The sequence below is a fragment of the Prionailurus bengalensis genome, chromosome A1 (assembly GCF_016509475.1).
Source record: "Prionailurus bengalensis isolate Pbe53 chromosome A1, Fcat_Pben_1.1_paternal_pri, whole genome shotgun sequence".
In the NCBI taxonomy this organism is placed as follows: Eukaryota; Metazoa; Chordata; class Mammalia; order Carnivora; family Felidae; genus Prionailurus; species Prionailurus bengalensis.
In genome coordinates, this window is record NC_057343.1 from 157,443,690 (window position 1) to 157,469,634 (window position 25,945).

General features: G+C 37.4%; 1 protein-coding gene across 4 annotated transcripts in view; it reads right to left on the minus strand.

Annotated features, from left to right (window-relative positions):
* Positions 1 to 25,945, minus strand: part of MCTP1 (multiple C2 and transmembrane domain containing 1) — a 531,752-nt gene continuing 505,807 nt past the window's right edge. For all 4 annotated transcript variants that reach the window (XM_043593772.1, XM_043593790.1, XM_043593780.1 and 1 more), the window contains 4 exons: positions 15,716 to 15,825; positions 11,641 to 11,750; positions 3,008 to 3,105; positions 1 to 2,029 (listed from right to left, as the gene is read on the minus strand). In XM_043593772.1, coding sequence (XP_043449707.1) covers positions 1,958 to 2,029; positions 3,008 to 3,105; positions 11,641 to 11,750; positions 15,716 to 15,825 — 390 coding nt within the window. In that variant the 3' untranslated portion in view covers positions 1 to 1,957. The remainder of the gene's footprint in view (positions 2,030 to 3,007; positions 3,106 to 11,640; positions 11,751 to 15,715; positions 15,826 to 25,945) is intronic.

Sequence of the window (25,945 nt, forward strand, 5' to 3'; positions counted from 1 at the left end):
TTATACTTAGAAAAGAGTTTTTTTATTTAATGCAGTGAATGTGTAGTTAACATTACCATTAAACTTAACATCTGAAAGTTGGTAGAATGAAACAAAAATTGGGCATCTGTTAATGGTTACTATGCACTAGGTACATCTGAAGTTGTACTATATCAGGCTTGTAGACATTTGAGTAGACACTGTCAGCACACAACATAAATTTCGCATAAGGTATAATCAAAAGGTATTTTGAACAAATTAGCCCATCCATAAACTTTCTGTAGTAGCATCAGCTTCATGGAATATTATGTCTAAGTAACAGTGATGGTGTGCAGATATAAGCATGTCATTATAAACATGGTGAGCTAAATAGAGCATATTGAGGTCAAAGCCTTTCTGTAGAAAGGGAATTTAATTGACACTCTCTTTCAAGCATAGTGTATAAACAGATCAAAATAGTTATATCATAAGAAATAGTATTTAACAACAAAGCTTTAAAATAAAAATACTTTAAAAATTAGCTTTGATGAGATTAAATTTATTTTTTTAAAGAAAGAATCTTCCTTTAGAGTGAAATATATATATATTTCTGACTTTTCTACATTTTTCCATCACCCCCACCTTCACCCTATCCCAGGTATTAATAAAGTAGTGCAAAAACATTTTCTATAGCATTTTCACCCAAACTTAATCCTGTGCCCGGTCAGGGAAGTAAAACATTCTCACCAAATTATTTCTCTCTCCAGAGGTATACTCCCTTGATTTATCAGGGAGTTAGGTACAAAAACTACCATAAGTCTTGGGAATGCAATTTTTAAGTATAGATTCTATGGTAAGTATTGAAACATTTTTGTAAAGACAAACTCCCCCCACCCCATAAGCAGTTGTATCTTTTTTTTTTTTTTTTTTACAAAATAGGTTTCATGCATTCATATTATCAAGAATAGTTTTTCTATAAATGAATATAATGAAACACTAGCATATCACTTAGCACACTGCATTCTCCTTTACATTAAAATTCACACTAACAAAAATTATACTATGCATTAAAGCATTTCAGTAATTTAATGAGAAAGCAGATACTTTGTGAGAACAGTTGAATAGTAAATATTTTTAGATGCACAGAGACACCAAAAGCAATACGGATTTAGTTTGCTAGTATTTGTGACAACTGAACTGGGTTGCTAACCCACTAACTTGATGTAAATTAAAGTAGTGATAGTATAAAAATTCAGATAGGCAATCATTTATAAACCTGGCAGTATTTACGTGTAGTCCTGTAGAGATTTTAAGGTTTTAGATGGAATGATAGAAGGTTTGGAAGTTTTCTTTGCAGAGTATGCAGGATTATCTTGACAGAGTGACTGTACCTTCACTCATTAGCTTAAAATGAGCCGAGTCATATCTTTATAATTTGCACAGGAATGAATGTCAGGATCTGAAGTAGAACTACTATGTTAAATTGAAATGCATCTGTTCTATTATTCAGATTTTGGGATCTCCCTTCTCTTTTGAAATGTATAAAACATAGAAAACTGTAATGGATTACTTAGCAGATAAAAAATAGTCACATTAAAAAAAAAACTTTAAAACCAAATTGACATTTACATTTTATGTAGATTTAATAGAGCACAGCTGAGCATTTAATGTGATATTCTAGTTCTTCCACTTGTAATTAGAGACGTGTATATCTCCCAGTGTTACCATTCTTATATTTGTTGTTTCAGTGTGTTGTATTATTATCCACAGCCACCAAGGCTTTCACACAGCAACAGCTAAACCTTTATCAAATTGAGTCTGTACAATGGAAGTATATTTTCAAAGACATATGCCTTTGTACACTATTTACAAATTCTCTCGATCATGATAAAAAGACAAAATAAATAAAAAGCAGGAAGAAAGGAAATGCTGCTGAGGCTGAAGGCTTTTTCTTTTATCTTCCCAAACAGATGCTGGTCTCCTCAGTGCTGGGAGCTGACTAGCCAAGATTGTTTTTCTTCCTTTTACATGGGCTATGAGAAGGATCTGGTTTCAGTTCTTGGTATTGCACCTGTTTAAACAGAGTTCAGAGAAAGACTGGTCAGGTGGTCATTTTCTGGCAAAGGAAGGAAAAGCAAAGGAATGAGAGACTGTGTTTGGAGTCAGGGGTGGGAAGAGTGCTCACCCTGGAAGCTGTATGAGATCTGCAGCTGGGATGCAGAAAACAATAGAGTGATACAGCAAGAATCAGAAGGGAAATCCTGCCAGAAATTACATGAGAGCCCTGATGTGAACTTTGGTTAATAGGCTGGGTCTTCACTGTCCGTAACACAAAGCAAAACCATCTTTATCTGTTTTGAAAGACTGGATAACAGTTCTTTGCAATTTGTTTGTTTAATACAGGCTTAATCTCCCTCCAGCCCACTCTCCTGTCTGACACCAAATCAAAAACTCAACTGAAACAAAAGAAACAAGGTATTGCTGCCAGTAGCTTTAAGATTTCGATTAAAAACATTTTTCATTCATTCTGAAAATAGTTGATGATTAATGGGCATTAGTTAACCTCAAAGAATTTTAAAGGACTGAGATGTGCCCCAGTCTTCAAACACCAGTTTTTCTCCCTGGCCCCACCCCCCACTAGTCTCCACGTGGTTTTAAAACTCAATCCCTGCAGATTATGCAAAGAAAGGTTTTTCACATGTCCTTTGGCACTTCTGCTTTCATCATCTATAGTCCCATTTCCTCCCTTCAGGTAATGGTGACTTCCCTTCACAAACTCCAGCTGAACCTTCCTTGGAGGAAAATTGCCCCGAAGAGCCCGGGTAGGTTTTTGATGTAACTCTCTCTCTCCTTTCTCCACTCCCCATTCTTTATAAAATTCTTCTTGGACAACACCCCAAGTGGGCTACTTTCCTGAAAGGCAAAATCTGCTACAGGCCTTTTTCACTTTAATTGGTTCTTCTAAAACCTTTGAAATTAAAAGAATTAAAAGTTAAAACCCAAAGCCATACAACATTAAATAGTAGTAATAGTAGTGAAACCTACATACCACTTGTACATCTGAAGGGACTCTGGAAAGGAAGTCAAGTAGTTCATTGTTATCGATTGCATATGGACTCCGCAGCTTTTTTGTAAATTTATTGATACCTGAGAAAGTGATAGATCAAAGATGATTGAAATCTCCAGTTAGGAATTAATCATGTACATTTTTTATATGTTGCAGTGACTTAAAGATCTGGATTAAGGTGCTCTTCAGTCTTAATGAAGCAGTAAACCCTTTTTTCTTCTTCCCTCCCTCTCCTGTTTCTTTCTCTCCTTTCCTTTGTCCACTTCCTCCCTCCATCCCCACTCAATGGCTGCTCTGGTTTTCTCTTTGTACTTTAATGGCTTCTTCCCCCACAGGAAAGACTTTTTATCTGGAAAACAAAAGGCAGTTGGCAGCACCTTGCACTGCTGCATTTTGCTTCACCACTCAGTCTCACGTGACTAGAAGCCCTGTTTTAGTGTTCCATCTACTATGAAACTTGTCTCCTTACATTGTTTTCAAGGCAAAAAGTCTGATTTACTGGTTTTCCCTTTTTCAAAAGATAAACCTTATTGGGTTTGGGTTTTTTTTTTTGGCGGTGGGGGGGGGGGGGCAGGGAGGGTGTTAATATGCAAACTAAATGTTTAGAAGATACTTGTCCTTGTGGGGTTTTTTTTTTCCCCCTCAAAATGACCTGAAATGAGAGTTTACCACCAGCTTTTTAAAAAAATGAACCTCTTTTAAAGATGGTGATGCAAGAAGATCCTGAACTCTCCTCCCACACATTAGGTGCTGAGAGAAGGCTTATGTCAACGCAGGTAGGAGAGGCTGGGACACAAATCTCGTCATAAACCTTACCTCCAGCATGGCAACCCATAGTCAGGAACGAACTAAAAACCTGTAGCTTCTCCCTGAGGACTGAAAGGTTTGAACCCCACATCAGACACGCCAGGCTTTTAAGACATGCACCTAAGAGAAGACTCTCCAAAACATCTGGCTTTGAAAAACAATGGGGCTCATGTCAAGGCTACAGTGCTCTGAGAAATGGCTCTTAAAGGGCTTGAATGCTTGAAGTCACCCCCGCGCCCAATATAGAAGCAGGTAATTGAGGGGTGCCTGGACTTTGTATGGGAGAGGCTCATTTGCTGGTCTTGGAGCATCAACTCGAGAGGCAGGCACACATTCAAAGGACAGCTGGAGTGCTCTGAGGGCCAACGACAGGGGGTGCCATCTTTGTACTTTCCCTCTGCTTTGCTCCAGCTGGTGTGTGCCATCTTCATCCTCTCCCTTTGCCACACTCCAGAGTGTCAATACCTCCCTGAGGGAAGCTTTGACACATGTATGGTGCCCCAGTTTTATGTCTGGTTTTACTTCTAGGAGGTGGCTCAATATGGTGACGTAGGATGATCTTGAACTCACCTCCTCCCATGAACACACCAAATCTACAGCTACATATGGAACAGTTCCCTCTGAAAAAGACCTGAAAACTAGCTGAGCAACTTCTTCACATCAGGCAACAAGGAAAAGGCCAAAGTGAAGTGGGTAGCAGAGGCTGAGACACGGTCTCTACCCCAGCAAGGCAACCCACAATCACAACGTAACTCACAAACCCGGAGCGTCTCTCTGAGGACCAGCAGGTGATACCTTGTGTCAGGCACCCTAACTTTTAATTCCTGCACCTAACAGATGAGCCCCCAACACATCTGGCTTAGAAAACCATGAGCCCTAAAGAGCTGTAGTGAAATGAGAAATGGCTCAAAGAGCTAGTGTGCAGACTCTCTTGCCCCAGGGTGCAGCACAGAAGCAGCCATTAGAAATGCACCCAGACTTTAAGAAATGAAGATCTTTCCTATAATCTTAAAGCTTCAGCTGGAGGGGCAGGGACCTGCTGGGACACTCTTCTGCTTGTGGGTGACATATTTGCACTGTCTGCCTTGTAAAGCTGGTGGGTGCCATCTTTACCCTCCAACTGGCAGGTACCATCTTCACACTCTCCCTCTGCCACGCTTCAGAGCACCAGCATTTCCTGGATGGGAGTTTTTGCACACATCTGGTGCCTTTGCTCTTGTGGCTGCCAGCAAGGGGACACCCCTTGATTGCTGGGTTCAGTAGGCCAGTATTGCTTCCATTCCTTAGTTGCACGGGACTCTAACAATCAGACCATCCTTGGCAGACGACCATCCCCAGGACACTGTACACATAGCAAAGGGAAAGATCCTCCCAGTTGCTCAGAGAAAGAAGCCTATTTGCAAGCTTTGGCCCTCTGGGCCACCTTCTGCTCCGGCACACTTAGAATAATGTGTGGGAGAGTTCTCAGGGAACAGAGTCCAGTGGATACGGTCTTTGCACTCTCTGCCTCACTAGAGCTCATAAATATCTCCCTAGGAAGGTGCTTATATCCTTGTTTGACACCCTTGATTTTTTGTAGCTGCTTTTGGTGGATAAGGTGCTACTTGTGTTTCTGAGTCCCACACATTTCTATAGTCCCAGGCTACAACACACGTAGTCTGTGAAAGAGAACTATTTGTCCTGGAGCTGCAGGCCTACATGACAAGCTTTAAGTTTGGCATACATCTACAAGCTTAGAGACGTGCTCTGAGGAAGTGAGTGCAGCAGGGTGTCATCTTTGTGCTGTCCCTCCACCTCACTACAGCTCCCTGGCATCTCCTAGAAAGGAGTTCACACACTTACCTGGAGCCCCAATTTTAGTCACTGTTTCCCAGGGGATATTCTCTAGATAACCTGGTTCTAGTGGCTAGAGGGGCTTATGTGCAATCCCACAGAAATTATAGATATATATTTGCATTCTTTATATATTTATATTTACATAAATTTATAAATATACATAAATTTATACGTGTGTGTATATATATATTTATACGTGTGTGTATGTATATATATATACATACATACATATGTGTATGTGTGTATGTGTATGTATATATATATATATATATATATATATATATTTAAATTGCATTCTTTAACAGCTGCTGCCCGAGGGTTTGGTTTCCAACCAGCCTGAATCTAGGTACTAACTGGTCTTGGCACACCATCAACTACAAGGAGCTATTAAAATAAGCTACTCAGACAATCAAAAAGGTTAGAGAGACAACTAAGAGCTAAGGCAGGGTTGAATAATAAGGTTCACCTCCTAAACAAGGCCAGCCTTTCAAGAATGGGAGAAGTGTCTTTTCATCTAATGCACAGAAAACAACAGTCAAGGCAAATGAAGAAACAGGAATATGTTCCAGAGGGAAGAAAAAGATAAAAATCTCTGGAAAAACCTTAAGGAAAATGGTATGTAATTTACCTGATAAAAGTCCAAAGTAATGGTCGTAATAATGTTCACCAAATTCAGAAGACTAGATCACAGTGAAAATTTCAAAAAAGAGATGGAAAATATAATGAAGTACCAAATAGAAGTCACAGCTGTAGAATCCAGTCACTGAACTGAAAAATACATTAGAAGGGTTCAATAGCAGACTAGATGAAACAGAAGAAAAGAATAGTGAACTCGAATACCTGGCAGTGGAACTACCCAGGCAGAGGAGATTAAGGGACATGGGGCAAAACCAAGCATACTAACACAATAGGGGTCCCAGAAGGAGGTGAGAAAGACAAGGGGGTTGAAAACTTCCCTAAACCTGGGAAGGAAACAGGCATCCAGATCCAGGAAGGCCAGAGAGTTCCAAATAAGAGGAAGGCAAAAAGACCCACACCAAGGCATAGTTTAAAAGAGAAAAGGTAAAGACCAAAAAGAAAAGTCCTAAAAGCAGCAAGAGAAGAACAACTTGTTAAGTAAAGGGAACCCCCATAAGACTATAAGATTTTTGTCAACAGAAATTTTGCAAGCTGGAAGGGAGTGGCACAGAAGCTGAAAGAGTTCATCACCATGAAACTGGCCTTACAAGAAATGTTAAAGGGACTACTTTTAAGCTGAAAAAGGATGCTAATTAGTTAAAAGAAAATATGAAAGTATAGATCTCACTGGTAATGGTAAATATATAGTAAGGGTAGTAGATTAATCACTTACAAAGTTAGCATGAGGGTTAAAAGACATAATAAAACTACAATAATTGGTTAAGGGATATTTAAGATTAAAAGATGTTAAATGTGGGACACCTGCGTGGCTCAGTCAGTTGAGCATCTGACTTCAGCTTACGTCGTGATCTCTCAGTTCATGAGTTTGAGCCCCACATCAGGCTCACAAGCTGTCAGCACAGAACCCACTTCGGATCCTCTGTACCCCTCTGTCTGCCCCTCCCCTGCTTGTGCTTGCTCAAAAATAAAGATGTTTAACATCAAAAACATAAAACACGTGGATGGAGGTTAAAATGTAGAACTTCAAAATACATCCAACCTTACAACGTTACCAATTTAAAATAGACTGTTATAAGTTGTAATATATAAGCTTTATGGTAACCACAAGGCAGAAAGCTCTACTAGATACACAAAGGATAATAAAGCAACCAAAGCATACCACCAAAGAAAGTTATGAAATCACATAGGAAGAGAGCAAAACCCATCTATATATATGCTGCCTAGAAAAGGCTCATTTCAGATAGAAGGACACAGAAAGTGAAGGAATGGAAATCAAAAGAAAACTGGGGTAGCTATGCTTACATCAGACAAAACATACTTGAAAACAAAAACTGTAACATAAGACTAAAAAGGGCATTATGCAATGATAAAGGGGCCAGTCCAACAAGAGGACAGAGAATTTTAAAGTAGCTATACAGCCAACATAGAAGCACCTAAACATGTAAAGTCAATATTACCAGACATAAAGGGAGCAATAGCAGTATAATACTAGAGTACTTTAATACCTCACATCAACACATAGATCATCCAAGCAGAAGATCAATAAGGAAGCAGTCTTAAATGACATGTTAGACCACATGGACCTAACATGTATAGAACATTCCATCCCAAAGCAGGAGAATATGCACTCCTCTCAAGGGCACATGGAACATAACATTCTCCAGGATAAATATGTTAGGCCACAAAACAGATCTTAATAAAACAGATTGAAATCATATACATCTGAAAAAGATGAAAAAACCACAATGGTATTAAACTAGAAATCAGTTATAAGAAGAAAACTAGAAAATTCACTAATATGCGGAGATTAAATAACATGCTACTGAACCAATTTGTCAATGAAGAAATACCACCTTGAGACAAATGGAAATAAAACATACCAACATGTATAGGGTACAACAAAAGCAGTTATAAGGGGGAAGTTCATAGCAATAATGCCTACTTCAATTAAAAAAAAAATCTCAAACTAACTTTACACTTCAAGGAACTAGAGAAGAAAACAACAGACAAAACCCAAAGTTAGTAGAAGGAAGGAAATAATAAAGTTCAGAGCTGGTTCTTTGAAAAGATCAGTAAGATGGCAAACCTTGAGTTAGACTTACCAAGAAAAAAAGATTTAAATAAAATCAGAAATGAAAGGATATGTTAAACCAGAAACCACACATGTATAAAGGAGCATAAGAGACTAGTGTGAACAATTACACACCGACAAATTGGGAACCTAGAAGAAATGACAAATAAAGGTGGTAATAAGCTCCTTGGCATTGGTCTTGACAATGTTTCAGAGTGGACACCAAAAAGCAAAGACAACAAAAGTAAAAATAAACAGGACTACATCATACTAAAAAACTGCACAGCAAAGGAAACCATCAATAAAATAAAAAAGCAACCTACTGAATGGGAGAAAATATTTACAAATCTGATAAGGGGCTAATATCCAAAATATATAAAGAACTAATACAACTCAACAGGAAAAACAAAAACACAGTCCAATTAAAAAACAGGCAGAGGACCTTATTTTCCAAACAAGACCTACAGATGGCTCACAGGTACACGAAAAGATGCTCAACATCACTAATTATCAGGGAAATCAAAACACCTTGAGTTATCACCTCACACCTGTTAGAATGGCCATTATTCCTGTCAAAAGACAAGGAAGAACAAGTGCTGGCAAGCTTGTGCAGAAATAGGAACCTCATTCACTGGTGGTGGGAGTGTAAACTGGTGCATGTGGAAAACAGTATGGATAATCAAAAAAAAAAAAAAAAATTGAACCACCCTATGTCCATACAGTTCCACTTCTGGATATTTAGCCAATGAAAACAAAAACACTAACTCAAAAAGATAAATACACCCTCCTGGCACATGTTCATCGCAGCACTGTTTATAATAGCCAAGACATGGAAACAACCTAAGTATCCACTGACAGATTAAGGAAATCTTGCCATTTACAGTAACATAGATGGGCCTTGAAAGCATTATGCTAAGTGAAAAGAGTCTAAGACAAACATCTTATGATTTTACTTATATGTAGAATCTAAAAAAATAATAAACCAAGCTCATAGATTCAGATTGGTAGTTATCAGAGGCAGGAGGTGGGAGAATGGATGAAATGAGTTGAAGGGGTACAAATTCATGGGGATGTCATGTATAGATAGCATGGTGACTCTAGTTAATAATCCTGTACTGCATATCTGAAAGTCACTAAAGAGTAGATCTTAAAAGTTCTCACCATAGGAAAAATGTTTGCACTTCTCCATCTCTGGCAATGAGATGTTCAGAAAGCAATTTTCCTTTTAAATTACACAAAATTTAAATTTAATGCTTGCAAAAGATGCTGTGATTGACTTACTTGGATCACTTTTGGACTAGAGCAGCCAAAAACCATGACAGAGGAGCTATATCTACCCATACTAAGTTATTCAACAGTGAATCCTCTGCTCTTACCTGAAGAGCAAATGTCATTGGAGGGCAAACAGGGGAAATTGGGGCTATTACAGAAACAAAAACTGTAATGGGATAGCAATGTCAAAACAATACACAAAACCAGAAGTATCTATCCCACATATTCTATGATACAAGGTAGAATTTCAGTGAGATAAGTCTACTCTGAAATTTATATTGCTCTTAATAAGTGACCAAGCATATTCACATATACAAAATAAATTAACAGCTTTATATGAAATCAACAAACCGAGCTGTAACTTAGAGGATCTTGGCTCTTCTTCAGGAAGTTCAGCAGAATAAACTTCTTTTGCAGTCTTGAATTTGGTCTGTCTCCCCATGTGAGACCCATGTCTTAAATTTCTGGTTAACATTTCAGCAATCACCTAGCACTAAAGAAATACTGTTCTTGTTTTATTTCATTTGATGAAACAAGAGGCCCAAACACATTCTCTTAGAATTACGTTTAAGACAGAGCTAGTGAGGCCACCCCAGGTTACAGAGCCAGATGTTTGCCATGGACTCTGCTTTTTGAGAACGCTGGGGAAACAGAACCAGAGGTTCACTACCTATCACAGCTGAGATGGCAGTTCTGACCCTAAGTAGGTTAGAGAAAATAAACTGCCACACCTCATGCCCTACCCTAATTCCTTCAATAAAACAGCATCTGTTTTAAATACCAAAGGAAAGAATGAAAGACCTTGAACATACATCAGGGAAGCAAGAAGAGTAGAAATGCTTCCCTCCTTGTGTAGTGAAGGTATATCTTATTTGAAACTGTTTAAATTATAACAAGGGAAAAAAGTAATCATTCCCCCCACTCCTTACTCAAGATGTAAAGTAAGGAGAGTGATGATAAAGGGTAAGAGGGCTGATTCAGGATATGACAAGATAGGCCAAAAAGAAGAGGGAGACAGGAATCTGAAAACTGGAGGGTTTGGAGACCTCTGATCCCTTTTGTCACTTTTTCCAGCATTTCTTTAAAAATCTCAGAAAATAACAAAACATTCCTTTTCAAGTGTAAACGTGTGTTTTCTGGACTTAATACCCAATTTGGTTCTTTGCATTTTATATGTTTAACAATCTTAGGTGTATGCAGGCTGAGGGGGAAGTAGAGAGTCATACTTCTACTGAGTCATGTTTATGTATATCATTAATGTAGTTTTATAGGTTAGTACATCTTACAGAAGGACAATTTTTTTCAAACCAGGAATTTTCTCAGATAAGGAACAGAAGCCCTAAAATAATGAAGGATGCTGAAACTACCACCTAAGTGGAGTCTAGGTCCACAGGAACTATTGGCCTGCAGCATAACTGCGTTAAAAATTAGGACCAGAAAATACCACCTTTAAAGTGAACTTGCACAGAAGCAATTTTGTTTAGTATACATAAAGCAGGTTTCTTATTCCTAAGCAGCCTGTCAGTGCCAAGGACCCTTTTTCTGCCTCCTAAAGGTGACCTCTTAAATAGGCGGCCATATATAGAACTGTGTTTACGGACACTTCCACAAGATAAAGCACCACAGCACAAAAGCATATTGTCCTAAATGCACCATATGGATCGAAATGCCTCTGTTTACGTATAAGTGGTGAAAATAAATCAGAATGGTATCTAGACAAAGCTACACTTTGATATATGAAGAATCTGCACAACTACATGTTTACAGTATGATGGAGCCTATGATGCCAGATAAGAAAAATGCATTTTGTAGGTAGACCTAAATCTTTATACTGTTGTGATTTTTAACTGACCTGTCTCTTTTCATCATGGAGTAGCTTCATGATAATAAATACAGGGAACTACTGACAGTATAACTCATTCCTTAAAAATAGTTTGTTCCTAGTATCTAAGGCAGTTTACAAAAAAAAAAAAAAAAAGGCTTTACTTACCCCAGACAAGGACAATGTATCTCAGTGGAATGAAGTACAGGATGACTGTGAACACACAGAGGGCTACAATGGCCAGCCAGCTTAAGAATGGGACAGTCCAGTTGAAAGTACTGAATAAGAAATTAACACATCAGCAATCTGAGCACTTGATACTTTTTTCAAGCAAAGATTAAAATAAATGTGATTCTAACCCACACTCTGGACTAGGGATCTAGTAAGACTGCATTTCTCTCTGGAATAGAAGGCAATTGTAGTAGACTGTCAGAGGACACAGGTTAGTCACAATCTGCTGAGTTTCATGAAAGCAGGGCCCAGGTAAACAAGGCTTGCCACCAACCCCTCCAGATTGTCCCAGGTGACTTCAGGGCCTCAAGGTGCACTAGACTCCTAGGTGGTTAAAAAAAATTTTTTTTAAATAGGTTTTTCTGCTTTTAAAACTAGTAGCCAATCTTGTTTTCTCCAAAATTTCATAGAGCAGAATGCCCCTGGGCCTACCATTCTTTCTTCTGTCAACTCACACTGGATTCCCGACACTGGAAATAAAATGTCAGCAATTGTCTGTAGACTTAAATCTTACACTGTTGTGTAAATCCTCTTGAGTTTAGAATTCCTTCGAGAAATACTCACTTTTCACTTCAGCTATGTTTCAAATGTAACTAGAAGTCAGGAAGGGGGAACAGAGCAGTTAGATTTGTAAAAATTCACCTGCCATCCTTGCCCTTCCCAGAAATACAGAGATAATTAAGAAATAAAGTCAGTAGTGACTCCTATTCTCCCTGTATTATTTCTGGCAAAGGAAAGCACATGGTAGATTTGTTGGAAAGACTGAAAATGGAGTGTAAGCTGGTAAAGTGGGTTACAGCAGGCCCTGCCTGATGGGTCTGCAGTGTTCCCATCCTGCTGCTGATTGATAATGTAGAGGGGTCAGGGAAGGCTGCAAGACTGAATGTTGACAGTGAGATAACATCAGAACAAAGAACAAAAACAGGATCGGTGAGGAAAAGTAGAAGAAGTTACAAAAAAGACAGTACGAGGAAGATGGGGAGGAATGTGGTGGGACAAAAAAGAAAATGACAGAGAAGTTTAAAAAGATGTAGAAAAGCAGGGAAATCGAACATGGAAATATTGCAATAGTTTAGGATTCTTTGTGTAGAAATTCTGTAGTGAATCTCACGGTTTTTAATGGAGAATGGCAAAATAATAACGGAACCATTGCATGGAGTCCACAATGTTGGGCATATAATTATGCCACCGTTTACAAGCATACAACTGCCTCAACAACCAGCCTCTGAGGAGGAACTAACACATACTGTTGAGTGACACTTTACTGCAGTTTAATGAAAAAAGCAAAAAAAGATACCTATGTTAGGAGCCTAGATTCTGTCATTTGACTTTAGACAAATCAACCTTTCTGTGCCTCAACTTCCCCCTTTAAAAATGAGGACAGCTGTTACTGTGGTGGACTGATACTGATGGCAACACATTTATGTGAATCAAAGTGATATTTTTAGAGCTAATCAACTCTAGTAGTCTATTGCAGTGACAAGGGCGCCAAAGACACTTCAGGAAAATATGAAATTATACATGATAGGGATAAATGTGAATGTTTTTAATTTTCCCTAATTTCCTGACAATGTATGTTATATGCACTTGGAGTGGGGTTTGTCCAGGGCAGTTTTTGCTCCTATAAAGGATGATTAAGAGATTTTCTTCCTATATTTCCCCTCGGCATAACACTGAGGTGTGAATCCTTAGCTTTGTGGGCATATACCTTGCCTTTTGTCTGTCTAGGGTCAAATGTTTCCTAAAAAAAATTTTTTTTTTCTAGTAAAAGAGGCACAATGAAATCAATCTGGTTGTCTTGTTTTCAGTAACTCTTGGGGTCTGGCTTTTCTCTTTGTTTCCTCCCCTGGCCAGAGTGAGCACCCTGTTTCACTGTCACCTGGTAAAGGATCGTGCCTTCCTTTCTTCACTGACACCTGTGCTTCCCTTGGTTCTGCCCACGTGTGGAGAGAACAGAAGGCTGAGGAGGGTCTGCTCGTTTTCCTGGGGCTCAGCTCAGAGCCATGCATCAGCACACCTCAGTGTGCAAGAGCACTGGCTCTTCGGTGAGAAAACCCTCCTGGGCAGCCTTCTGAAGGGCTCCCTATGTTCTCCTTTCTCCTCTTGGAAGGATAAATGGCAAGGAATCGCTACCAGTGTAGCTAATGTCAGAAAAAAAGACTGCCCTTTTCTAAATCCACAGTGCATCATGAAAACTAAATCTAGAATATGATCTTTCCCCAAAAAAGATGCAATTCAAGAAAGTTCTGGAATGATTATTTAGTAACAAGATGTGGTAATTATAGAGGCTTTTCACTTTTTACTTAATGATTGCTTCTGAATCTGCCTTCTGAATAGATGCATTTTATCTCGTGTGACCCCAGGGGACCTTCTCTTTTTTAATATTCAAAAAATTGTGCAGGCAAGATGGCTTCTATAAGACTCACTGGATCCTATGCCTGTTTCTGTACCTCAGCCTATACCTATACCTCTGTCTATACCTGTGGAAAGTTCCATAAAACTCAGTTTTTCCCAAGGCTGTTCCACAGCCAGGATCTGGTCATATCCTCCAACTGGCTCTGATGTTTTCCAACCAAGCATCTGAGGTCCCCAACCACCTAGAGTTACAAAGAAGCCTTTTCCTCTCAGGCATAAATTTGCCTGACCTCAGAGCTGACCCAGTGTCTTTATGGTATAAATGAAATACTTCCATCAGGTATCAACACATAGTGTACCTCAGAGAAAGGACAACACTCAAAAGGGAAATGCCCTATTTAATTTAGGACTTCACACTATGCTCCAGTGGAAAGGGTGTGCAGAACAAAAGAACATTCTTAGAAATGGAAATAACATGGAGAGGAAGAAGAAAAAAATGTGGGACTTGGTCTTCAGATGTCTGAGACTAAAGGCTGCTGTACATTTGGAGTAAAGGGGAAGCTATTCTAATATGATATAAAAAATGGAAACTCAGCACCTATGCATAAGTGGAAATGTATTAAAAAATTATACAAAATAAAATGCATTATTCCTTGAAACATGAAAAGCACTAGGTGAATGACTCACACCTTTAGTTTAAATAATTTACTCCTTTCAAATGTGTATGCCCAAGGATTCATATCTGTAGAACACTTCTGGTGAATAATAATATGAATAATAATGAATAGATACATGAAACTAGAAAATGTAGGTTTATCCAGATAACAGCACCCCTTGAATAGACTATTTAGCAATCATTATGTAGGCCAATTTTCACATACTTTAGTAGTATGGAACCTTAGTATATTTTTAACTGGGTCATTAAGACTTATAAATCCACATCATTGGATTTATAGACAGTTGTTTTTAAAAGTTCATTAGTAAATAAAACTATTGCAAGTAAAACACAAGTAATGTAAAATTCACAAGAATATTCTTAATATAAGAAAATTATATTCTTAATTTTATATTAGCTTTCAATGAAGCTGTATTTATTTTTTTAATTAGGAAAGGTAATTCCTTTTTTAAGAATTATTAAAACTATTAGTTTATTTCATCTGTAATTATGATCTCAACTATTTAAATAGACAAGTTAAAAAATATTTTTGCAGAGTGCTCTATAAAATATGATTTTTTAAAAAATTTTAGAGTTACTCGATGACAATATGTCAACCTATAATAAAATGAAGATGTGTCTTGATTACCTGAAATTCTCATCTAGTTTGGTTTATTTTTTTCCTATCACGATTTCATATTCCATTTAAGAACAAAGTCTTTCACTGTGAAAATGTGCTAAAATTTAGGACGGTGTTATTTCTTCAAAGCTACAAGTAGGACTTCTTTCCAACCAATATGTTCTAAATTTCAGGAAGGAAATTGACAGAACTTTCAGAAAACCAAAGACTGGCAGAAACAAAGTAAATAATGATGAAACTGAGCAATAGATCACCCAGAAGGAGTATCCCCTGCCAAAAAGAATGTGGCATTTCACCCTCTGAGAAACAAATGGACACTCTGTCCCACAGAAGGTCAGGGCTCACATGTCAGCATCACTCACTTCTTTATCCTTTCGCCAAAGGAAGCCACTTCATCTAGGATGTTCTGGACACTGATACAAACCTCCTGGATGGCATAGATTTTATTTATAAATCCCTTTTTTTCACTGTCCTAAAATACAATTAAGAAAAAAGAGAGATTCTGTGTGAGTAACGGTACTCTTCAGTGCTTGAATTCTTGAATTGTCCCTCTCTTACATTTTTAAACGTAAATAAGCTTCATCTCTGTGTATATATAAATGGATGCTTGGAACCGATAAAAATATCAGGGTGTAAAGGGAGATGGAGGACGAGGGGCATCCAGCATCATGGACCTATGCCAACATAAAGGTGGTTGCAAAGCAAGAGACTCCAATTCTGTTGATTTTGCCCTGATGAACAGAAACATTTTAGCCAGAGTTGGGGGGTGGGGGTGGGGAAGGATGTAAAGGTGTAGGAGAGAGGGCAGGTCTCAGAATAACCAAATCCGGAAGACCTGTGAGCAATGAAAACTGAAAGGGGGAAAAAAAAAAAAAAAAAAGAAAGAAAAAGACAAGGTCAATGGAAACTAATCAAGTAAACACTTCCTAAGTAGTGGTTTAGGAAAATCAGATGCAAAGTAAGCCTGGCCCATCTCTTAAGTGTAACAGTCCATACCTGATGCAATAGCATATGCTATTTTCGGGTTCTAACTAAACATTTCCCCCCCTCTTTGTACTTCGTTCTTCATTTTAAAACTTGTCCTGGTTTTAAGCAGAGCTAGTGTGCTCCAGGGAATGGGTGGGTGGGATTGAGTGTAAAGCACCCAGAGAATGGTGTGAGCCTGGGGGAAATGTGCACATTTTGTAATTTTAGACCCAGAGAAAGAAATAGTGGTGGCCTTTCACGATTGAAATTTCTGCTTAGTAGCCTGGCATCACAGGCACTTGCCTAGGCTGTTTGGTGGAGACCATCCAACCCTGATTCCATGACTCCATTCCTCCATGCCAGCTTGAATATCTATGGAAATGTAGATCCAATTTCATTACTTTAACTTCTTTTGAACACTTCCACACTGTGCCAGAACACTTGAGACCTCATGTGGCAGTCAGTGCTTGCTGAAAGCAGCCAGAAAGCTAGAATAATAATGTCGTCATGTTGCACATTTACATACTGACTTTCACTTTAGAAAAGTCTCAAGCACTTTGCACTGTGAACATGGCTGGGCTGGCATCCTGCCACCTTAGAAACTGAGGGCAAATGAATGACAGGTGTATCTGCAGCCCCCAAGAACAACAGGCTACAGTGGGACTGAGGATATGGAGGCCAGTTTTAAACATGATCTTTAGATAAAAGTTACTTAGAGCTGTCATTTTAAATTTAATTCCCATGGGAGATATTGTCTTCATTATTCATTTGGCTTATATCAAGATAGACTGTCCAGACAATAAGGTAGATGCGATGCATAAGGCTCAAAGTAGACAGAACAATTAAGTACTCTCAAGGTCCCCACTGTCTTCAAAAGCCACCCTTCACTTACCATTACAGACATGAACGCATCAATTTCTTGTCTTTTTTCCCTCCCCAGTAATAAAGTCCATTAATTTCACTTCTGCAATTGTACACTTTAGAAAAAAATGGATATCCAGTGGCTCCTTCTGTTCTTTCCTAATTACAAAGTTGGTCTGTTCTAATCATCTCTATGGCCTTCAGTGTTTTCTCTCTCAAACACCAGCTAAATTCATTTATCTCTATGAAATAAAGTGCTCTTACAAGTATTTTTCTGCACACAGAATAAATCAAGCTAGAATCGAAAAGGCTGGTTGCACAATCAAAATTCATTGAGAATAATGTCTTACCAGTTTGAAATGATCATGTGAAAAAATACTTTTCACAATAGCAATAAAATCCACAATCACTTAAGCATAACATTAATAAGATACGTACAGAATCTACATAAAGAAAAGAGAGATACTGTGTTTCTGCACTGGAACAGTGATTATTAAAAGAATGTATTCTTTTCTTCTGTTGAACATACAGGTTTAGTGCATTTTCAAGCAAATTCTAATGTGTTTGGAATGCAGTGAAATGGGGAGAATTTGATAAATTTGTTTGGAAAAATAAATTGAGTGCTATAGCCAAGAAATTTTTGCAAAAGAGAAACAATGAGAAGGCATTTATTGTACCAGATATTTAAGTAATTAAAATATGAAAGATGAACAGTGAAAGAGAGATTGTTTAATGATAAAGCACCACATAAATCCACCATAAAGATGAAAGCAGTATGTTACTGGGTACTTGTGTCAACTATTTGTGGAAAATTATGTTAAATCCTACCTCAACAGACTCTCAAATCTACTTGAGATAGCCCAATTCTACTCAGATCTACCTCAAATAGCCACAAATACATTCTAGATTAATTAAAAAGCAAAACAACTAAAGGTGAATTATAAAAACTGAAGAAAATGTAGGTAAGTTATTTAGTCACCTTGGAACAGGAAATAACTTTTTAAACATACAAGCAGTAAAGGAAGTCACAACAATAATTGGTGGCAAAAGTTACATAAAATAAGAAACTTATTCTGTCAAAAATCCTCATAAATTTAAAAGGCTAAATGGGAAAAAATTTGCAACAAATATGACACATCAACGGATGGGATTTCCAGTATACTCAATATTGGAAATGTTGGTCTGAAAAGACCTTCATTGCAGTTTTTTTATTATAACAAAAAGAAAAGAAAAAACAGTGACATGTTTTGTGGAATTACTTATAGCACAAACAACTGACATACTACTATGAAATTACAAAATATTAAAGAGAATATTTAATGGCAACAAAAATGCTTATGACCAAATAGATATGGGGGGGGAGGTAAATGTGAGATAAAGTATAATAACTTTTTTTGAAACGGGTGGGTTGGAAAAAAGATGAAGAGAATGTGCCAAAATATTACAGGTAATAGAAGTTACCTCCTATAATGTTAATAATTCTTAGCAATTAATGCTTTACTTTTATTTCACTGATTTCCTCCAATATCATAATTGAAGGAACATGAGTAGAAGAAATAAAGGAATTGATACTCATTGAGCATGATTTTAGGTGGTTTCTGTATTTTTTCTTAATATATATTTTTGTATTCTTATATCTGTTTTAAATTATTTTTAGAAAGAAGTAGAAGATAAATACACACATTAAGCATTATCATGTGTTTTTCAACATGGCTCATTCAATCTTCATAACGTCATCCTACAATGTAGCTTTTTCTTCCACTCTACTGAAGAAGAAAGGAAGGATTGAGAAAAGTGACAACTTGGATTAGGACTAGGATAGGCCAACTCCAAAGTTTATTCTCTCCATAATATACCATGTTACCTTACCATCCTATCCAGGAAGGTTTCATTTCCTACCGAGAATTCCAGTGTAATAAAAAAGAACAAAAGACTTGAAAACATTTAGGAACTTATATTGTAGTCACCATGACCAGCAAGATAATAAAGTCAGGAAACTTGATTCAACAGTAGGAAGTGAAAGATGTGTTAGAAACCACCAGATGTAATGTCAATAATGCAGTGTGTAAATCTTAAATACTCGATCTTTGTTAGTAAGATGTGTCACTGAAAGCATGTACAAAGTCTTCTTAGTAGATACTTTAAAATTGATGTGCTGGTCTATGATTACTGGCTAAAGAGTTTTAAAAATCTGCTCACTCTTAATTTTCTGTTTTTTCTCTACTCCTACCCTACTACCCAACCCCTCATCCCCAAACACAAAAAAACAAAATAAGATGGCCTGTAATGTTGACAAAGTTTTGAAAAGCAAATGCTTTGGGATAAAATTTTTATTTTAAAATCTCTTTCATCAAGTCCTATATTCCTCCACTGTGGTCCCCAACCAATGAAGTAATTACTCTTTATATACAGTATATGACCCAAAACTGCAATGGGTAATGGAATTGCTCTGTGTTGCATTCCAATATTTCACACTTTTTTCACTAATGTTCAATACTTTATTAGTAGAGAATAAATTGGTACATTTCTTTTATTGTCGTTTTTGCTTTCCTTTATAAACCAGCTTGGATGAAAGAAATATCATAGGGTAGTTAATCATCCAAAGGCTTGGTAGTGACACTGGTTTTTTTTTTTTTTTTTTTTTTTAATGCATTATTAAGGTTTCTTCTGAAGATGTAAAAAAAAAAATTACCCATAAAAAAAAAGCTATAACTATAAATCTGAGAACATGTGAGATTTATATCATACAACTTTTTCTAATGGCTCTATATAATTTTTAAAAATCTTATTATATTTTAAATAGTCCACACAACATAAATAACTGCAAACTTGAAATACAGTGATTCTTTCATATTCACCTATTTTATGATCACATATCACGACAGGAAGTTAACTAGATTTTTCTACAGAAGTATCTACTTCCTAGCTTTGAAATATTTAGGAATATCTAAAGACCTAAAGAATCAATAGGAGTACATTACATATTTAGAGAATCCTGTCCAGTGACTTTCAAACCAAAATGACAAGTGCCCCATTCATGGGTCCTATTGTGAATGGGAACAAGAACCCAAAGTGATAGGTGTTGGGGGATATGTATTGTGTGGCTGGACTCTCCATGTATCCAGCTGCATCCTGTCATAGTCACGAACGCTATTTAGGGGCCCGGCCAAAGTAGTCATTGTCAGCCCTGTTGACGTGATGGAAAATGGATGTGTTGAACACCTGTACTATATTGGTCACAACAAGTATGTAGAATATGTTTGGTCAAAATATTTGTTATAAAATTAATACTATTTCAATTACTTTCTAGAGTGAAAGAATGTCTTGAGAGTGCAAAGGGGCAGCTATTAAATCTTATGCCAAGGGAAGCATAGAATGGAACTGACCCAGCCAGCAATCTGGGACATATGATCACCTTACCTATTATTTCCTGGATGAAGCATTCAGATATACCACCCCAAAGAGCTCATCTTGATTATAATTTTGCTTTTCCTTTAAAGTCTTGCTATGTAACCTCTGGTAAAGGGTGAGTGATAAGATTGATATTTGCTATGAGACAGAATTGTTATAGTTTACAGCTTTTCTGTGAGCAAATAGAGTCTCACATAGCACAGGGTGTACAACTGTGTTTGGAATACATCTTGTGTTTCATGTGATTTATTTTTTATGCTAAAGATGGTTTGGGTTCCCAACTTGCTTGGTTCATTCAGTAAAATGCCCTGCAAAACTCCTCTCAGAGCTACACTTCTAACTTAAGGAAAATATATTAGAAATGAGATATAGATTGAATAAAGACACACAAGGTGATGAAATATTTTCTCTGTGCCAATGTTCCTTCTTTTTCAGATAGAGAAAACTATGTTTCAGCCCCAAATCAAGAATACTGAAATTCTCACAGCAGCTTGGCAAGTCAGAGACCCTTTCCTACTGAGTTGTATCTCCGTGTGTTACTCAGTTTTTATTATATCAAATCTTACCCAGGTTACTTAATGCCTTGGCTCTTTAACTCATATTAACCTTAATAATAAGAACCCTCCATTGAGACATTAAAGGATTCTGAGATAATGTTTAAGGTTAAGAGGACAGATGTATACCAGTTAAGACAGTATATTTTTCTCTTAAAAAATAAAAGTTCTCTAAAACATTTACATTTCAGAGTTCTAAAGAGGACTAAAATAAGACATGTAGAGCTCTTAGCATAATGCCTGTACAAATAAACTGTCTATAATTATTATTGATAGTAGTAGTAATAATAAAGTTATGGACACGGTTTCTTATTAAAAGAATTTAAATTATCTGTTTTTGCTTATAGTAAAAACAAAACTTTGAAATAATAGACAGAATTCCCTAAAATATGCAACCTTTTTATGCATGATTAGTTTTGCCCCAGATGACTTAGTGTTAACTTGTCAAATTCCATTTTTGAAAATGATGGTAGATCTTTATAATGTTACACGGAGACCATCTTCCACCACCACCACCCCCCCACTTCCGCTGCCCCTGCACATGTTTTTTTTTGCAGAATGAACATTTACCTGGTCTTCATTTTTTGCCTCTTCTCTTGCAAGGTAGCCCTATGCTTTTCAGTACTCGCTTTCTACAATGCAATTTTTAATTGCATTTAGTTGTGCCTTGCCCTGTTAGTTTAATGTTATACATTTTGCCTGTAACTTTACAATTGATTGTAAAGTAACAGAAATTTAGAGAGAAATGGCTCCTGGGCTAGGCAATGTAAACAACAGGCATTTTTTAAATGGCAGCTAAGATTCCTAAGAATTATGATGAAAGCCAGCAAGGAAGGGAAAACAATAGGAGAAAAGAAAGAGAGGTGATAGGAGAAAAAAAGAAAAAGAAGAAGAAGAAGGAGAGAGAAGGAGAATGAGGGCAAGAGAAAGTAGAGGAGGGACTCAGAGATACTCTAAGGCCTTGAAGGAGGATGGAGCATGGGGATCATAAGTATGGGGTTGAACATGAAGAAAGGAAGGGAAACATCTTTGATCATAAATACAAAAGACATAAAACCAAAGTACAAGCAAAACTTGTTGCCTGTGTTCACTCTCAATTAAGCAAAAATAATTATTGTAGAAGTCTGCACCTAAATGTTTAATTTTCATTAAATGTAAACATAAACCTTACAGAAAGCACCCAGGGATGCACGTATATAAGGGTAGTCAAGAAGGAGAGTTCCCCCAAATTCCTTGCAACTCAAACCCCTCATCCATAGGCCCTAAGGGACTTGCAAATCTCCCTCTTCCTAATGATTTAAGAAAATTCCTTATAACTGTCCTGCTAGTGCTTGAAAGCTCTTAAAAGATTAGGACTATATATCAATATCAAAACCTTTGACTTAATCTCCCTGCCAGCAGGCAGGAAGTGTACTTTCTAGAGAGCAGCTTTATAGATGATGCCATCTCAGGCTTTTGTCCCATGGGAAACTGCTCTCAGATGGACTCCCGAGTGAAAGGGCCAGTAGGCCTGGCTCCAGGCTAACCTTTATAGAAGGCACATCAGAAGCTGTGAGGTTCCTGTTCCCAAATAACCAGGAAAATAAGTGGCAAAGGACACTTTCACCCAGAACAGTACAATACACGTTTTGAGATAAGAATTTGTAGGCCTCACAGAATTTTCTGTAAAGTCAAAACAGATTGTGGAAAAGTTTTGAAAATGGGAGGGCACACGCAGGATTATAGTGGCCTAGGACAAGTCACTTCATGTCCTTAGACCTCATTTGAAAACCAAAACCAAAACAAAACAAACGAAAAACCCACACAAAATATTTAAATAAAATGTGTCCTCAAATCCCTGCTGGTTCCAAACCAGCCATATTACAGAGACAGTAAGAGATGTGGTTTAGTTTTCTGCCCCTCAGAGTTCTTTGAGAGCTAATGTGAGGACCTAGCTGGTGGTAGAGTTTATCCTGCTCTTTGTATGGGTTTTGTGGTTGGAGCTTAAGTGACAATAGCGAACAGAAGCACCTAGCTTGTTTCTAAATCCAAATAGCAAATGCCACTCTAGCTTTTCTTTACCTTAACTTGTAATGAAAAAGTTGGGTGTATGTGTGTTTTAAAAAGTCTCTTTTGAGGCACCTGGGTGGCTCAGTTGGTTGAGTGTCTGACTATTGATTTCAGCTCAGGTCATGATCCCAAGGTCATGAGATTGGGCCCTGCATGGGGCTCTGCACTGATTGTGGAACCTGCTTAAGATTCTCTCTCTCTCTCTCTCTCTCTGTCTCTCTCTCTCTGTCTCTCTCTCTCTCTCTCTCTCTTCCTCTGCCTCTATTCCTTGCTTGCGCTCTTTCTCTCTCAAATTAATAATACTCTCTTTTGAAATTGTTTCTTTTATTTTCAAAATGTGTGTTTAAATAAGATTGGAATTCAAATGCAGAGCTGAGAAGGCAAGTGAGAATTTAGAGAAGGCTGTGACCTCCTTATTCTACTCGACCACAATCTGATTTAGAAGATCAGACTTCTGACTAACTGGCTCCATTGCTAAGCCTGGTCAAATCCTGCCTTCAGTATTTCCTTAGCTACGTGGTTTTGAGCAATTTACTTACCTTCATCCATAAAGTGGGGGTAACGATGGAATCCACTTTCATGATGGTTACAGAATTGAATGAGCCTAATCCATTTAAAGCATTCACCATTAATGTCTGGCACATAGGAAGTGCTCAATACCTGTTAGCTGTTAATATTATTAACAATTTGATGAACTTGACAAAGAAAATACAATAAAACTTTCAAATGCTAATTGTATTAAATCTTTGTAAAGATGACAGAGTTTTCTCCCCTCTTATTTATATATCTAATATAACCATAGATTATCTTAAATATATCATCCCGTAAGGTCCTTACAACAGTCACACTAGGAAGATAGGTATTACTATTCTCATTCCCTACACGAGAAAACTAAAGACCAGTCACTTGACATCCTACCTCAAACTTCTATCCCAGTCTATGCTCCCTCTTTGTTGGTGCCTATAGCCATATCAGTTCTCATGTGAGATACGGGATTTGAAAAATTAGCAGGGAGTTCATCGGTTTATAGTATTTCCCACCCACTGAAAGTTGTGCATCCTCCGTAGGCCAAAGCTAGTCATACTCAGGCAGGGCGCACACCTTTTTGTCGTGTGATTTTTATCTGTCAGTGTTGATGCAGGCAAAATTTCCCATTAGAATCGGTGATTGGTTCTTCAGCAAGCCTCATGGCTCAATCAGAGCCAGAATGTATTATTTAATCTTAAATAGTGCAAGCGTTGTTGCTAATCTACCTACTAGCACAGTTTTTAGTAACAACTTAAAAATGCCTTTTATTATATATACAAAAAAGCATATACATAAAGGTGTGGAAGCCACAAAGAATTTTTTCTTGAATAGATTTGTTATAAAAATAATCATTTACCATTATGTAGGACTTTAAGGTTTATAAAACATTTTAAATTTATCTCCCCACTTGGATGGCAGGGACAAGCGAATCTTCCATTTCACAGATAAGCAAACTGAGGCTTGGAGACGACCTCATCACTGGTTAAAAAGAGTTCCTAGGATTTTAACCCATGTCTCCTGACTGAAATTGGGCTCCTTTCAGGTCACTGTCAGAAAGCCATCAAGTCACATGTGGTATTTCTTCACTGCACTGTTTTAGGTATTTAAACTTGGCTCTTCCCAAAAACGAATCTTGAGTTATAATCAAATTGTGTGAGAAAAGAATTATATTAGTATTATAAAAACAATGCTCTTTGTGACATCTCCAAAACCAAGTAAGGATTACTTTGTGAAATCCGGAGGCTATCTTTCTTTACAAATATTTTACAAGACAAACTTGTACCTTTCTAAAAAACCACATCTGTTGTAAATTACCCCCTTGCAGAAAGAGCGAGAATCGCCATCCTTTCTTTCCCATCTGAGCTTAAAAGAGATTTGTTGACATACTCGAAGGCCAGCATAGACAAAACAGCACAGGAAAGAGGAGGCGGTCACCAGGACCAGGGCTCGGCTTTGCTTAAACTAATTCCACATGCCCCATGAACCATTAGCTGTTTTTTATTTCCTGCTCTAAAGATCTGTAGTGAAAATAATCTGGGGTAGGGAAAAGCTGCACTTATTATTTTTTTCCCTCAACAAGATGCTGTGTTAGCAAATAGAACATATGAGCCACCTTCAGCAAACCAAGGTCTTTAATAATCCATTTTTCAAACACTACTGGTATTTCCTTTCCAAACAAAGATGGACTGTGACTGGAATCAATTTCATTATTTGTATGGTACAATTGCCAAGTTTCTGTAAATAATAGCCATTTAAATACTGGATAATATTTTTTATATGAATCCAACAACAGTTTTATTGCTATTTAATTTCCATGATTTGTTTGTTTGCTCTAAGTTTTCAGTGTTCTGAGAGCATGATGTTTGGGGATAGCTGTCTTAAGAACGGCTCCGGGAAAAAGCAATGTTAGAGTCATACTGGTACTTGAATCAACCAAACAAGGGACATTAAAATTAGGAAAAAATGATTTGCTCTACCATTTTGGGCTTTTCTCCCTCAGTTTCTCTATAAACTGCACAGTATAACATCACCCCTTGGTGTTGTTTCAGACCTTGGCATAATATAGGAAATCAAGGATAATATTGAGAACTCACTGGTCCCAATTAACATGATAATGGAGCTCTTCAATGAAATTTGACAAAACAGAGGTGATGGTACAAATAAAGGCCTGGTGAATTTGAAGGGAACTGGGCCATCTTTCTCTATTGATGCCATATGTAGCAC